A 12210-nucleotide genomic window follows, 5' to 3' on the forward strand; every position below is an offset into this window, starting at 1 on the left:
TCTTTGGTCTTGGCCATAGTGGAGTTTGGAGTGTGACTGTTTGAGGTTGTGGACAGGTGTCTTTTATACTGATAACAAGTTCAAACAGGCGCCATTAATACAGGTAACGAGTGGAGGACAGGGGAGCCTCTTAAAGAAGAAGTTACAGGTCTGTGAGAGCCAGATATCTTGCTTGTTTGTAGGTGACCAAATACTTATTTTCCACCATAATTTGCAAATAAATTCATACAATGTGATTTTCTGGAATTTATTTCTCATTTTGTCTGTCATAGTTGAAGTGTACCTATGATGAAAATTTCAGGCCTCTCATCTTTTTAAGTGGGAGAACTTGCACAATTGGTGGCTGACTAAATACTTTTTTGCCCCACTGTATATATATAGACAGTGGGGAGAACAAGTATTTGATACAGTGCCAATGCAAATTAATTACTTAAAAATCATACAATGTGATTTTCTGAATTTTTGTTTTAGATTCCGTCTCTCACAGTTGAAGTGTACCTATGATAAAAATGACAGACCTCTACATGCTTTGTAAGTAGGAAAACCTGCAAAATCGGCAGTGTATCAAATACTTGTTCTCCCCACTGTGTGTGTGTATATATATATATATATATATATATATATATATATATATATATATATATATATATATATATATATATATGCATTAACAGGATTAATTTGTTCGTATTAATGAGTTCCTATTCAATTCTGTTCCTATACAATGTCAGTGTGCTTCTCAAATTATACGGCACATTGCTAAAATGAAATTGCATGCCAGTAATATAATATGAGAGTTCTGGACTTGTCTCGGTAGTCTGTGCTGACTAACCTCTCTCGGAGTCTTCCAGCAGTCTCAGCACATCGTTGGCCCTGCCGTCCACCGTGAAACACAGATTCTGTTTCAGTTTAGGGAGCTGGACCACAAAGTGAGGGTCTCCATCAACTTCAGAATAAAACATGTTGGACATTAAGAAGAACGGGTGAGAAACATTAACTTTCAGTCATATGTTATGTCGTGTAGGCCCCTTACCAGAAGAGGAGAAGACTCTGACAGAGCTCAGTCTGGAGGGGTGGGCCGGCCCTGGAAGGACAACAGTGGCAATCTCATCTATCTGAAACACTGAAACCAATGACAGGTCAGAGCCTGAAGTACATTAATCTTATGCTAGACTACATAGAAATACTTACAAGGATTTGATGCTGATTCATCCCCTGTAAACATACAAATTCCAAAAAAAGATGTTAAACATCTGTATCAACTTAGAAACAAAGTATCCACATGGCCAACACAACTAAACAGTTATATACACAGACACACATTTATGTATATACACATCTATAAACTATGACTTACAGGAGTCATAGTCAAGGTCATTGTCGTAGGTTGCATCATAATCTGAAAGATGAAATCAGACGGACATCATTAGACACCAGACAGTTAAAACATATCCTCTCCCTGAGCTGGTCTGGGGGCTGTCATCAGAATCTCTATAGGGGAAACAGATTTTAATATACAACATTTATGTTGTTACAGTGAATCTATTTTTCATGGCAGGGAAGTAAGAGAGAACTCATCTTTAACCACCTCCATATCTAAAGGAAGACCCGTGAGGAAAAAAGATTACAGTTTAAAGCACCACTTCATCACTTAATACATTTTGTGCAATAGAATGATTAAATCTACTGGCACACTCTTACATAAAAATGTTTCCAAAAGGATTCCAGCAGTTCCCAAAGGAGAACCATTTTTGGTTCCAGGTAGAACCCTCTGTGCAAAAGGTCTTACATGAAACTCATAGGGGTTCTACCTAGAAACAAAAAGGGTTCTTCAAAGGGGTCTCCTATGGGTACAGCCGAAGAACCCTTTTAGGTTCTAGATAGAGAAAAAGGTGCTAAGTGTGTGCTTGATTCACCTTTTCTCTGGAGCTGAATGGAAGTAGAGACATCTGGTGGAGAGAAGTGGAACATGTCACAACTAAGGGCAGATTGATAGTACAGTGCCCGTGGTGCATTCGATTGTACATTTACATTTGAGTCATTTAGCAGACACTCTTTTCCAGAGCGACATACAGTTAGAGTCAAGAAGATCTTTGAGAGAGAGCGAGAAAGTTGATCAGAGACAGCACACAAGTGTTTTGGAAAGAAAAGGGATACAGGTCTATAGTTTAACATCAGAGGAGTCGAGTGTTGGTTTCTTGAGGAGGGGAGCAGCTCAAGACATTTTGAAGTCAGAGGGGACGCAGACAGTGGTCAAGGATGAGTTGATGAGGGAAGTGACGAATAGGAGGTCTCCAGAGATGGTCTGGAGAAGGCGATGGGGTTGAGCAGGCAGGTTGTCGGGTGGCCAGACCTCACTCGTTGCAGGATAAATTATTTATTTTTTTAAACCAGGAAAAGCCCATTGAGACCCAGAGTCTCTTTTTCAAGGGAGACCTGGCCAAGAAGGCAGCAACAATCAATACATAATTAAAACATACAACATTTTTAAAATGAATTCAGTGGCACTAACATATCTAGATGAAGCATGGATTGTAGACTATTCCATGCCTCTGGTGCACAAGAAGAAAAGTCAGTCTTGCCTAATACTGTGAATGGGGACTTTAAGTAGCAACCACCTAGCAGACCGGGTATGGTAACTGCTGGTGGTGAAGGAGGCCAGACTACAGAGGTAAAGAGGGAGTTTACCCAAAAGGGCTTTGTAGATATACAAATGTATCTTTCTGCACATATAAAGTGAGGTCCAACCTACCATTTGGTACAATGTGCAATGGTGGGTGAGTGACTTGGCATTTGTAATAAAATGCAAGGATGCATGATAACCAGAGTCCAGTCTCTGTAAGACAGAGGAGGCTGCATGCATATACAGCAAGTCACCATAATCAATTATAGAGAAAAATACCTAGGTATTTGTAGGATGACACTTTTTCAATGGATAAGCCACCAGATGTGACAATAATAACCTTCTCTGGCAGAGTTCTAGCTCTGGTAAAGGTCATGAATTTAGTTTTTTGTACATTCAAGACCATAAAGGGAGGCCTGCATTGACTGACAAGCAGTCTGGAGCTCATCCACAGCCTGAACCAGAGAAGGAGCACATGAATATATGACTGTATCATCTGCATATAGATGTAACTTTGCTGGTTGTATCCCATTTCATTCATAAAAATTGAGAACACTGGAGCTAAAATGGAACCCTGGGGCACACCTAAATTAATCTCAAGAAAGCTAGACTTTTAATTGTCAGTATATACACATTGTGTTCTGTCAGAAAGAATTCCTAAACCAATTTACTGCCTCTTCACTGAGACCAATGTTTCTGAGTCTAGCGAGCAACAGTTCATGGTCAACTGAATCAAAGGCCTTTGATGAATCCACAAACGGAGCAGCACAATGTTGCTTTTTATCAAGTGCATTAATGTCATTTGCCACTGCCATAGCTGCAGTTGTGGTGCTGTGCCCCAATCTAAAGCCAGACAGATGTAAGCATGTCCCAGTTCAAATCTCATTTAAAAAAACCAAATTGAGTCATTTAACTTGTGCATGACATTGAAAGAGTTTAGTGCGCCTCCCAAAGCCGGTCTGTAGAAGTCGACTACAGTGATGTGGGAGACGTCTCTTTTTCAGGACCCTGTATTTCAAAGATAATTAGTAAAAATCCAAATAACTGCACATATCTTCATTGTAAAGGGTTTAAACACTGGATCCCATGCTTGTTCAATGAACCATGAACAATTAATGAACATGCACCTGTGGAACGGTCGTTAAGACACTAACAGCTTACAGACGGTCGGCAATTAAGGTCACAGTTATGAAAACCTAGGATACTTAAGGAGGCCTTTCTACTGACTCTGAAAAACACCAAAAGAAAGATGCCCAGGGTCCCTGCTCATCTGTGTGAACATGCCTTAGGCATGTTGCAAGGAGGCATGAGGTCTGCAGATGTGGCCAGGGCAATTAATGGCAATGTCGGGAACTGTAAGAAGCCTAAAACAGTGCTACAGGGAGACAGGGCAGACAGTGGTAGACCACGTAACACATGCACAGGATTGGTACATCCGAACATCACACCTGCGGGACAGGTACAGGATGTCAACAACAACTGCCCGAGTTACACCAGGAACGCACAATCCCTCCATCAGTGCTCAGACTGTCCGCAATAGGCCGAGAGAGGCTGGACTGAGGGCGTGTAGGCCTGTTGTCTGGTGAGGACCTGCCTTACATCACCGGCAACAACGTCGCCTATGGGCACAAACACACCGTCGCTGGACCAGGCAGGACTGGCAAAAAGTGGTTTTGTCTCACCAGGGGTGATGGTCGGATTCGCGTTTATCGTCGAAGTAATGAGCATTACAGTGGCCTGTACTCTTGAGCGGGATACATTTTGAGGTGGAGGGTCTGTCCTGGTCTGGGGCGGTGTGTTCTCAGCATCATCGGACTGAGCTTGTTGTCATTGCAGGCAAACTCAACGCTGTGCATTACAGGGAAGACATCTTCCTCCCTCATGTGGTACCCTTCCTGCAGGCTCAGCCTAACATGACCCTCCAGCATGACAATGCCACCAGCCATACTGCTCGTTCTGTGCGTGATTTCCTGCAAGACAGGAATGTCAGTGTTCTGCCATGGCCAGCGAAGAGCCCAGATCTCAATCCCATTGACCACGTCTAGGACCTGTTGGATCGGTGGGTGAGGGCTAGGGTCATTCCCCCCAGAAATGTCCGGGAACTTGCAGGTGCCTTGGTGGAAGACTGGGGTAACATCTCACAGCAAGAACTGGCAAATCTGGTGCAGTCCATGAGGAGGAGATGCACTGCAGTACTTAATGCAGCTGGTGGCCACACCAGATACTTACTGTTACTTTTGATTTTGACCCCCCCCCCTTTGTTCAAGGACACATTATTCAATTTCTGTTAGTCACAGGTCTGTGGAACTTGTTCAGTTTATGTCTCAGTTGTTGTGTCTTGATATGGTCATACAAATATTTACACATGTTAAGTTTGCTGAAAATAAACGCAGTTGATTGTGAGAGGACACTTCTTTTTTTTGTTGAGTTTGTGTTCACTTTAACCGCAAGCAATTCAAAATGTTTGGCTTTGGTAATCGAGAGAATTGCAGAGGTGTTAAACTCGGATTTAACATGAATTGATCATGAATTAACATTGCAACCCCTCCGCCTTTACTCATCCGATCTGTTCTAAAAACCGTGTACCCATCAATAGAAATCGAGTTGTTTGACACAGACTTCTTTAGTCTAGACTTCTTTCTGATAAAGCCATTGTCTGCATTTGTCATTTTGGCCCATATTCTAATCATGTCTATTTTTGTAAATAGACGTCTGACATTAACATGCAAGAGGCCTAAACCTGCTCTGTTTTTGAAATCATAGGGAGTCGGTAGAGATCGCATGGTATCTACTGGCCCAGGGTTTGGTCACACGTTACCAGAGATCAACAAAAAAAGCATAACAATAAATCTGTTGTCCAATGCGTGAGGACTTGGCGGAGCCAGCACCATTGTCAATAAAACAAACAGTCTTTTGACACAGAATTATTTTTGTCATTCAATAGTTTGAGATTTTGGAAGTATGTCATCAAGTGTAGGTCCAGTTGCGTTTGAGAGTGGTACAAATGCATTTGCAGAGAGAGACCAAGTTCCTGGTGGTATTGACATTATGGTCTCAGAGCGTTTGCAAATTGTAGGGCATAAGGCGAAGATAATTCACTCACCCAATTTAATCCATGATGGCATTGAGTAAAGAGCAGGCACAGTAACAGATACATAATGTCGGTTTTTAGAGGTATTTCAGCACAAGTGTGCAACGACCAGTAGACGTTGTCTACAGTCGTGGCCAAAAGTTTTGAGAATGACACATATATTGATTTCCAAAGTTTGCTGCTTCAGTGTCTTTAGATATTGTTGTCAGATGTTACTATGGAATACTGAAGTATAATTACAAGAATTTCATAAGTGTCAAAGGCTTTTGACAATTACATGAAGTTGATGCAAAGAGTCAAAATTTGCAGTGCTGACCCTTCTTTTTCAAGACCTCTGCAATCTGCCCTGGCATGCTGTCAATTAACTTTTGGGCCACATTCTGACTGAAGGCAGCCCATTCTTGCATAATCAATGCTTGGAGTTTTTCAGAATTTGTGGGGTTTTGTTTGTCTACCCGCCTCTTGAGGATTGAACATAAGTTCTCAATGGGATTAAGGTCTGGGGAGTTTCCTGGCCATGGACCCAAAATATCTATGTTTTGTTCCCCGAGCCACTTAGTTATCACTTTTGCCTTATGGCAAGTTACATGCTGGAAAAGGTGTTGTTCGTCACCAAACTGTACCTGGATGGTTGGGAGAAGTTGCTCTCGGAGGATGTGTTGGTACCATTCTTTATTCATGGCCGTGTTCTTAAGCAAAATTGTGAGTGAGCCCACTCCCTTGGCTGAGAAGCAACCCCACACATGAATGGTCTCAGGATGCTTTACTGTTGGCATGACACAGGACTGATGGTAGCGCTCACCTTGTCTTCTCCGGACAAGCTTTTTTCCGGATGCCCCAAATAATCGGAAAGGGGATATATCAGACCCCAGTCCTCAGCAGTCCAATCCCTGTACCTTTTACAGAATATCAGTCTGTCCCTGAAGTTTTTCCTGGACAGAAGTGGCTTCTTTGCTGCCCTTCTTGACACCAGGCCATCCTCCATAAGTCTTCGCCTCACTGTTCGTGAAGATGTACTCACACCTGCCTGCTGCCATTCCTGAGCAAGCTCTGTACTGGTGGTGCCCCGATCCCGCAGCGGAATCAACTAGAGGAGGCGATCCTGGCGCTGATTGGACTTTCTTGGGCGCCCTGAAGCCTTCTTCACAATAATTGCTCCTCTCCTTGAAGTTCTTGATGATCCGATAAATGGTTGATTTAGGTGCAATCTTACTGGCATTAATATCCTTGCCTGTGAAGCCCTTTTTGTGCAAAGAAATGATGACGGCACGTGTTTCCTTGCAGGTAACCATGGTTGACAGAGGAAGAACAATGATTCCAAGCACCACCCTCCTTTTGAAGCTTCCAGTCTGTTATTCAAAATCAGCATGACAGAGTGATCTCCAGCCTTGTCCTCGTCAACACTCACACCTGTGTTAACGAGAGAATCACTGACATGATGTCAGCTGATCCTTTTGTGGCAGGGCTGAAATGAAGTGGAAATGTTTTGGGGGGATTCAGTTCATTTGCATGGCAAAGAGGGACTTTGCAATTAATTGCAATTCATCTGATCACTCTTCATAACATTCTGGAGTATATGCAAATTGCCATCATACAAACTGAAGCAGCAGACTTTGTAAAAATTCATATTTGTATCATTCAAAACTTTTGGCCACGACTGTAGAACGTAGATTTTCCCACCGCCCAAGGTGCACATCAGGTTTTCCAATCTGATAACTGCTACTCTGCTCCTAGCCTTCAGTGCGCACCTGCGTTCGCGTAGCAGGCCTTGCACGCAGACAGACGCTCCTGACTCGGTGAGTTCCAACTCCAGAAAGGTGTAGAAAAAAATAAAGGCCTTCTCAATCCCAAATCTTTGTACAAGTATATTTTGTAAACTAGAGACAGATGTAAAAATAATTGTTATATAAAGCATCCACCTTCACATCAAAAGTATTTGCTTCTGTAAACAGGATCAGGATCATTAAAACATAACTCTTACAACTTTGATCTCAAGGATCACACATACAAACTGATTGGCTACCATCTTTGATTTTCTCAATGGCGCTTTCTCCCCTCTCTCTGTCATCTGGAGAGAGAGGGGATCAAGAGGTCAAGGCGTAAGGTAGTTCTGTGTGAGTGAGACCAGTGGACTCAATAGGCTGAGTGAATGAGTAGCGGATGTGGTCCACCTTTTTTTCCAAAAGTGGTTGACAAAGTTGTCCGCAGATAGGGAAGAGGGAGACTCACAATGAGTCACCCAGCCACGGAGCAGGAGAGGAGGGCCGAGCCGGCTGGGAGGAAAGTGGACAGTGTGAGTCGTAGTATGCGGAATGGGAAAAGAGGCGGAATCAGGAGACAGAAGGGAGAAGGATTTAGCAGAATGGAGAGATGATAGAATAGAAGAGGAGACAGTAGTGAGAGAGAGAGAGAGAAGACGCATGACCATCTGGGTAGGGGCTGAGTGGTTAGGGTTGGAGGAAAGGAGACAGAAATGGAAAAAGGAAATTAGTGATCAGAAACCTGTTTGGGGGTGGGGGGGGGGGGGGGGGGTTGCAGTGAGATTAGTAGGCAAACAGCCTCTAGTAAAGATGAGGTCAAGCGTATTGCCTGCCTTGTGAGTTGGAGGGGATTGTGAAAGGGTGGGGTCAAGAGGCAAGGAGGGAAAAGGGAGATTTGGAAATAAATTAATTGAAGGCAGATGTCGGGAGGTGGAAGTCACCAAGTACAAAGAGCAGTGAGCTATCGTCAGGAAATTTGCTTATCAAGGTGTCAAGCTCATTGAGGAACTCTAAGGGCACCTGGTGGGCGATAGATGACAAGTGACAGTGACAGCATGGAATTCAAATGAGAAGATGGACAGGTGAGAGATGGAGAACAGAGAAAATGTCCATGACCAGATGCTCTCAGACTATGAGAGAAAACATAGTCAGATGAAAAAAAGAGCAGCTGGAGTAGCAGTGCTCTCTGTAGAGATCCATGTTTCCGTCAGGGCCAAAAAAAGTCAAGGGTCTGAAGGGCAGCATAGGCTGAGATGAACTCAACATTCTTGACCGCAGATCAGCAGTTCCAAACACTGCCAGAGACCCGGAATTCCACATGGGTTCTGCACACAGGGTACACTAGACGGGTTGCAGCCAAGGGGTGGGGGACATCTGTAAAGCCTACAGGGAGTGGTGCGAACAGGTATTGAAAACACACACATATTTGACAAAGCTACAACAGAGCAAAATTAGATAATCTGTAAATAACTAGGTAAGATACTCAAGTGAGAGAGGGGTGTAGCGCCTCTCTCTCTTTCCTTCCTCCAACAACTCCACAGAACTATTCGGAAAAAACACCTTTGTTTCCTTGACAAAAGCGCCACTGACACACCTGCCGCGTAGAGCTGCTGCTGTGAAACCAGGGGAGACTGAAGAAGTAACAATAATTGCTAATTGCTTAGAAGAGGTGAAACCACTCCCCCCCAATACAGCCACTGATTACAAAACAAGTCACAAACTGCCCTGCCCCTTGATCCTGGTTGATGTGTGAAAACTATCAGAAAATTATAAGCAGTCAGCAGTTCACACCAAGTATGCAACTGGGAAAACAGGCAGCACTTAAAGTAGATGGCCATAGCTAGCAAAAATATAGTACTAGACCACAACAGATAAAGACAAAACAAATTATACTTATCACTCCTGGCGATATCAGGAGTCCTCTAGCCATTGTACTAGTACTTCTCTGATAGACAGGTACAAAATATGGACTGTAAGTTCAATACCTGATACAAAGAAATGTATATAATATGCAATACTGGTATTCAGTAAAAATTTATCCTCGCCTATACTTTGCATACTGCTTTTTGGAGTTCCAAGTGAAATAGACAGTAGAGAGTGGACTTACCTCTCGTGCACAGATACACATAATTGATATTGTAGCATCTGTCAACAGACTGGGATGCGACGACTAACAAAGAACATTGTTCCAGTGAGCTGTTTTTTTTTTTGTCACTGATCATTTGGACAAATCACGATTTTGCAGGTGCTCGCATCTTTACAATTTCGGAAGGGAAGGGACATTTGACCCATAGACTTGCACGGAACTTTGAGAGAGAAGGGGGAGGAGCTACCATTCTAGTTTATTTTCTAAGATCTGGCACAATTACGCAAGATTTTAGTTCTGGGTTTCCGAGATTAGTGGAAGACCTACCCAATAGTCCTGCAGCCTCCCACAGTTTCGGTCCATCTGTAACGCCTGGCATGGGGGCAAACGTGGCAGAGACAAAGGTGGCAATCTGGTCCACATCTGGGTCTGTGTTACTGCCCTGTGGAGCTGGAGTAGAGGGGACATACTTAAGACTGTACAGGTGTGTGGTGACCTGAGGTTGGTTGGCATCAGTGGCAGACATGGTGGCGTTTTCTGAGGAAGAGGAGGATGAGAGGGATGAGAGGGATATTCTAACTGGCGGGAGGGCTGTTCTAACAGAGATGGGCAGGGGCGTAGTGGGTTTCCCAGGCTGTGGAGCAGGGGTTGGGTCGGCTCTGACTGAGGTGGTGGTGGTAGTGGAGGTAGTGGTTTTCACAGTTGTAGGGACTGTAGTCTTTACTGTTTTGCGTTGGGTGGTAGTGGTGGTGGTTGTAGGGATGGTCTTCACTGTGGTGGGTGGAGGGGTTGTGGTGGTGGTTTTCCCAGGTGCAGGAGCGGTGGCTGTTTTGAGCAAGTTGGGCACGGGGGTACTGACTATTCTGGCAGGAGGGGCAGGAGCAGTTTTAGGAGAGCTGGGAGGAGGGGTAGGGGTTTTCCCTGAGAGAGGGACAGGGACGGTTTTGACAGCACTGGGGCTGGGGGTGGTAATTGTAGTGGTTTTCTTGGGGGATGGTGGAGCCACTGTTTTCACTGGGTTGGGTTTTGTTGGTGGGTTGGAGCCCTTTCTGGGTTGAGGTGGTTGGAGAGGTGGAGGCTTTGTGACAAGAGGGTCTGGTTTAGCTTTGATCATCCTGGGCTTTTTCACAGGGATTGAGGAGGCTATGTTGGTGGCAGGTGTGTGGGCTACTGTGGTTGTTGTAGTACCTGTGGTGGTGGTGGGTCGAACCGTTGTAGTTGACGCTGAGGCAGGAATTTCATCGGCATCAGGCTTAACTACAACGAGGGAAGTAACAGGAGTGACAAAGTTGTACTTGAGGGAGAGGTTGGTGGCCTTCTCTCCCAGCAGTTTCTGTATGTTAGGGTCAGTGGTGTTCAGTTTCGCCAGCAGAAGCTCTTTGATAGTGAAGTAAGCCCAGAGACGCCGTACAAAGCTGGGGATCCCATCCATGCCCCCAGGGCAGCCCATAGAGAGCACTGTCCTATTCCCCTCTCCCTTAGACACCAACACCTCATTCTCCACCTTCACCTTCTGCTTGGAGCCACTGGCCGTCAGAGACACCTGAGAAGAAAATACAAAAATAGAGAAGATAAGAGAAGATACATCTTTATTGGCCATTACAATATGAATAATTCAAGTGGACATTTCCTTTCATCTTATGGTATAAACAATTGACAAACACAGATCAAGCAACATGATCTAAATGACACAAACCTTCAGGTCCCTGACCCCTGGCTTGACCTTCCCAGTGACCACCAGCTCAGAGCCCTGGAAGTAGTTAGGGAAGAGGGAGCGTGTGACGTCAAAGGCCTGGTCGTCCATGTAGGTCAGCTGGATGTCTGACAGTAGTGGGCTGGCCACCTCATCGTAGAATCCCTTCAGCTGGAGTGCGGCGTCCGCATCCTCGTACACCATCCTCGCCACGCCGCGGTTGTCCAGTGCCAGGCGCCGTAGCAAAGGGAAGTCGGCGTCGTCACCGAAAGCCAGGCCGAACAGAGAGGTGGCCCCCAGGGCGCTCTTAGCGTTGCTCAGGATGAAGTCACTGGATGTCACGCCGATGGTAGCCTCACCGTCTGTCAGGAAGATGACCAGAGGGACCCGGCGGGTACCACTGGAGGAGGAGGGAGGGTTGACCAGCTGGGCGGCTGAGAGGAGGGCTGCATTGATGTTGGTCCCTGGAGGATAGAGGGACAAATGGGAAGGAGGCGTGGAGCAGAGAGGGAGGGGTGGCGGTGGAAGGAATGGAGGATGCAGAAGAGGGGGGAGAAGAGGAGGAAAAAGAGGAGTCAGAAGATGGAATGGAATGAAGAAGAGAGAAATACCGACAGTGTTTTCATGGTCTTGTCAAGTTGCTGCAGATATATTGCAATTCAAGTACACCAGATTCAATCCCACTCACATCCTTCAGCGATGATCCTCTTGACAAAGTCCCTAGCATCTCGTATGTTACTCCGCGTGGCCCTCACTGTGCGACCTTTCCTCCAGGTGTGGACCTTGTCTGAGAAAGTGATGATGTTGAAGTGGTCCTCCTCACGCAGGTCTCCCAGGATAGTGGACATCGCCTGCTTTGTCTGGTCCACACAAATGCAGAGAGAAGAGAAAGGATAATTTATTGATCTATATAATGTAGAGTCAATGTTGTCATTCTTGTCTAAATGAATGGGGTGC

The 12210-nt window shown here is 45.0% G+C and overlaps 1 protein-coding gene across 5 annotated transcripts in view; it reads right to left on the bottom strand.

Moving 5' to 3' along the window:
* LOC110532626 (inter-alpha-trypsin inhibitor heavy chain H6) overlaps nucleotides 1-12210 on the bottom strand; it is a 30936-nt gene that overhangs the window by 2275 nt on the left and 16451 nt on the right. The window contains exons 8-16 of one of the 5 annotated variants that reach the window (XM_036988642.1): nucleotides 11942-12113; nucleotides 11257-11717; nucleotides 10749-11103; nucleotides 9888-10010; nucleotides 1917-1949; nucleotides 1358-1399; nucleotides 1192-1215; nucleotides 1034-1123; nucleotides 833-946 (exon numbers count right to left, since the gene is read on the bottom strand). In XM_036988642.1, the coding sequence (XP_036844537.1) occupies nucleotides 833-946; nucleotides 1034-1123; nucleotides 1192-1215; nucleotides 1358-1399; nucleotides 1917-1949; nucleotides 9888-10010; nucleotides 10749-11103; nucleotides 11257-11717; nucleotides 11942-12113 (1414 nt within the window). Of the gene's footprint in view, nucleotides 1-832; nucleotides 947-1033; nucleotides 1124-1191; nucleotides 1216-1357; nucleotides 1400-1916; nucleotides 1950-9887; nucleotides 11104-11256; nucleotides 11718-11941; nucleotides 12114-12210 lie in introns of all 5 variants that reach the window. The other 4 variants (XM_021616688.2, XM_021616690.2, XM_021616689.2 and 1 more) reach the window with 4 other exon arrangements.

Source organism: Oncorhynchus mykiss, chromosome 9 (genome assembly GCF_013265735.2).
Source record: "Oncorhynchus mykiss isolate Arlee chromosome 9, USDA_OmykA_1.1, whole genome shotgun sequence".
NCBI classification, from domain to species: domain Eukaryota; kingdom Metazoa; phylum Chordata; class Actinopteri; order Salmoniformes; family Salmonidae; genus Oncorhynchus; species Oncorhynchus mykiss.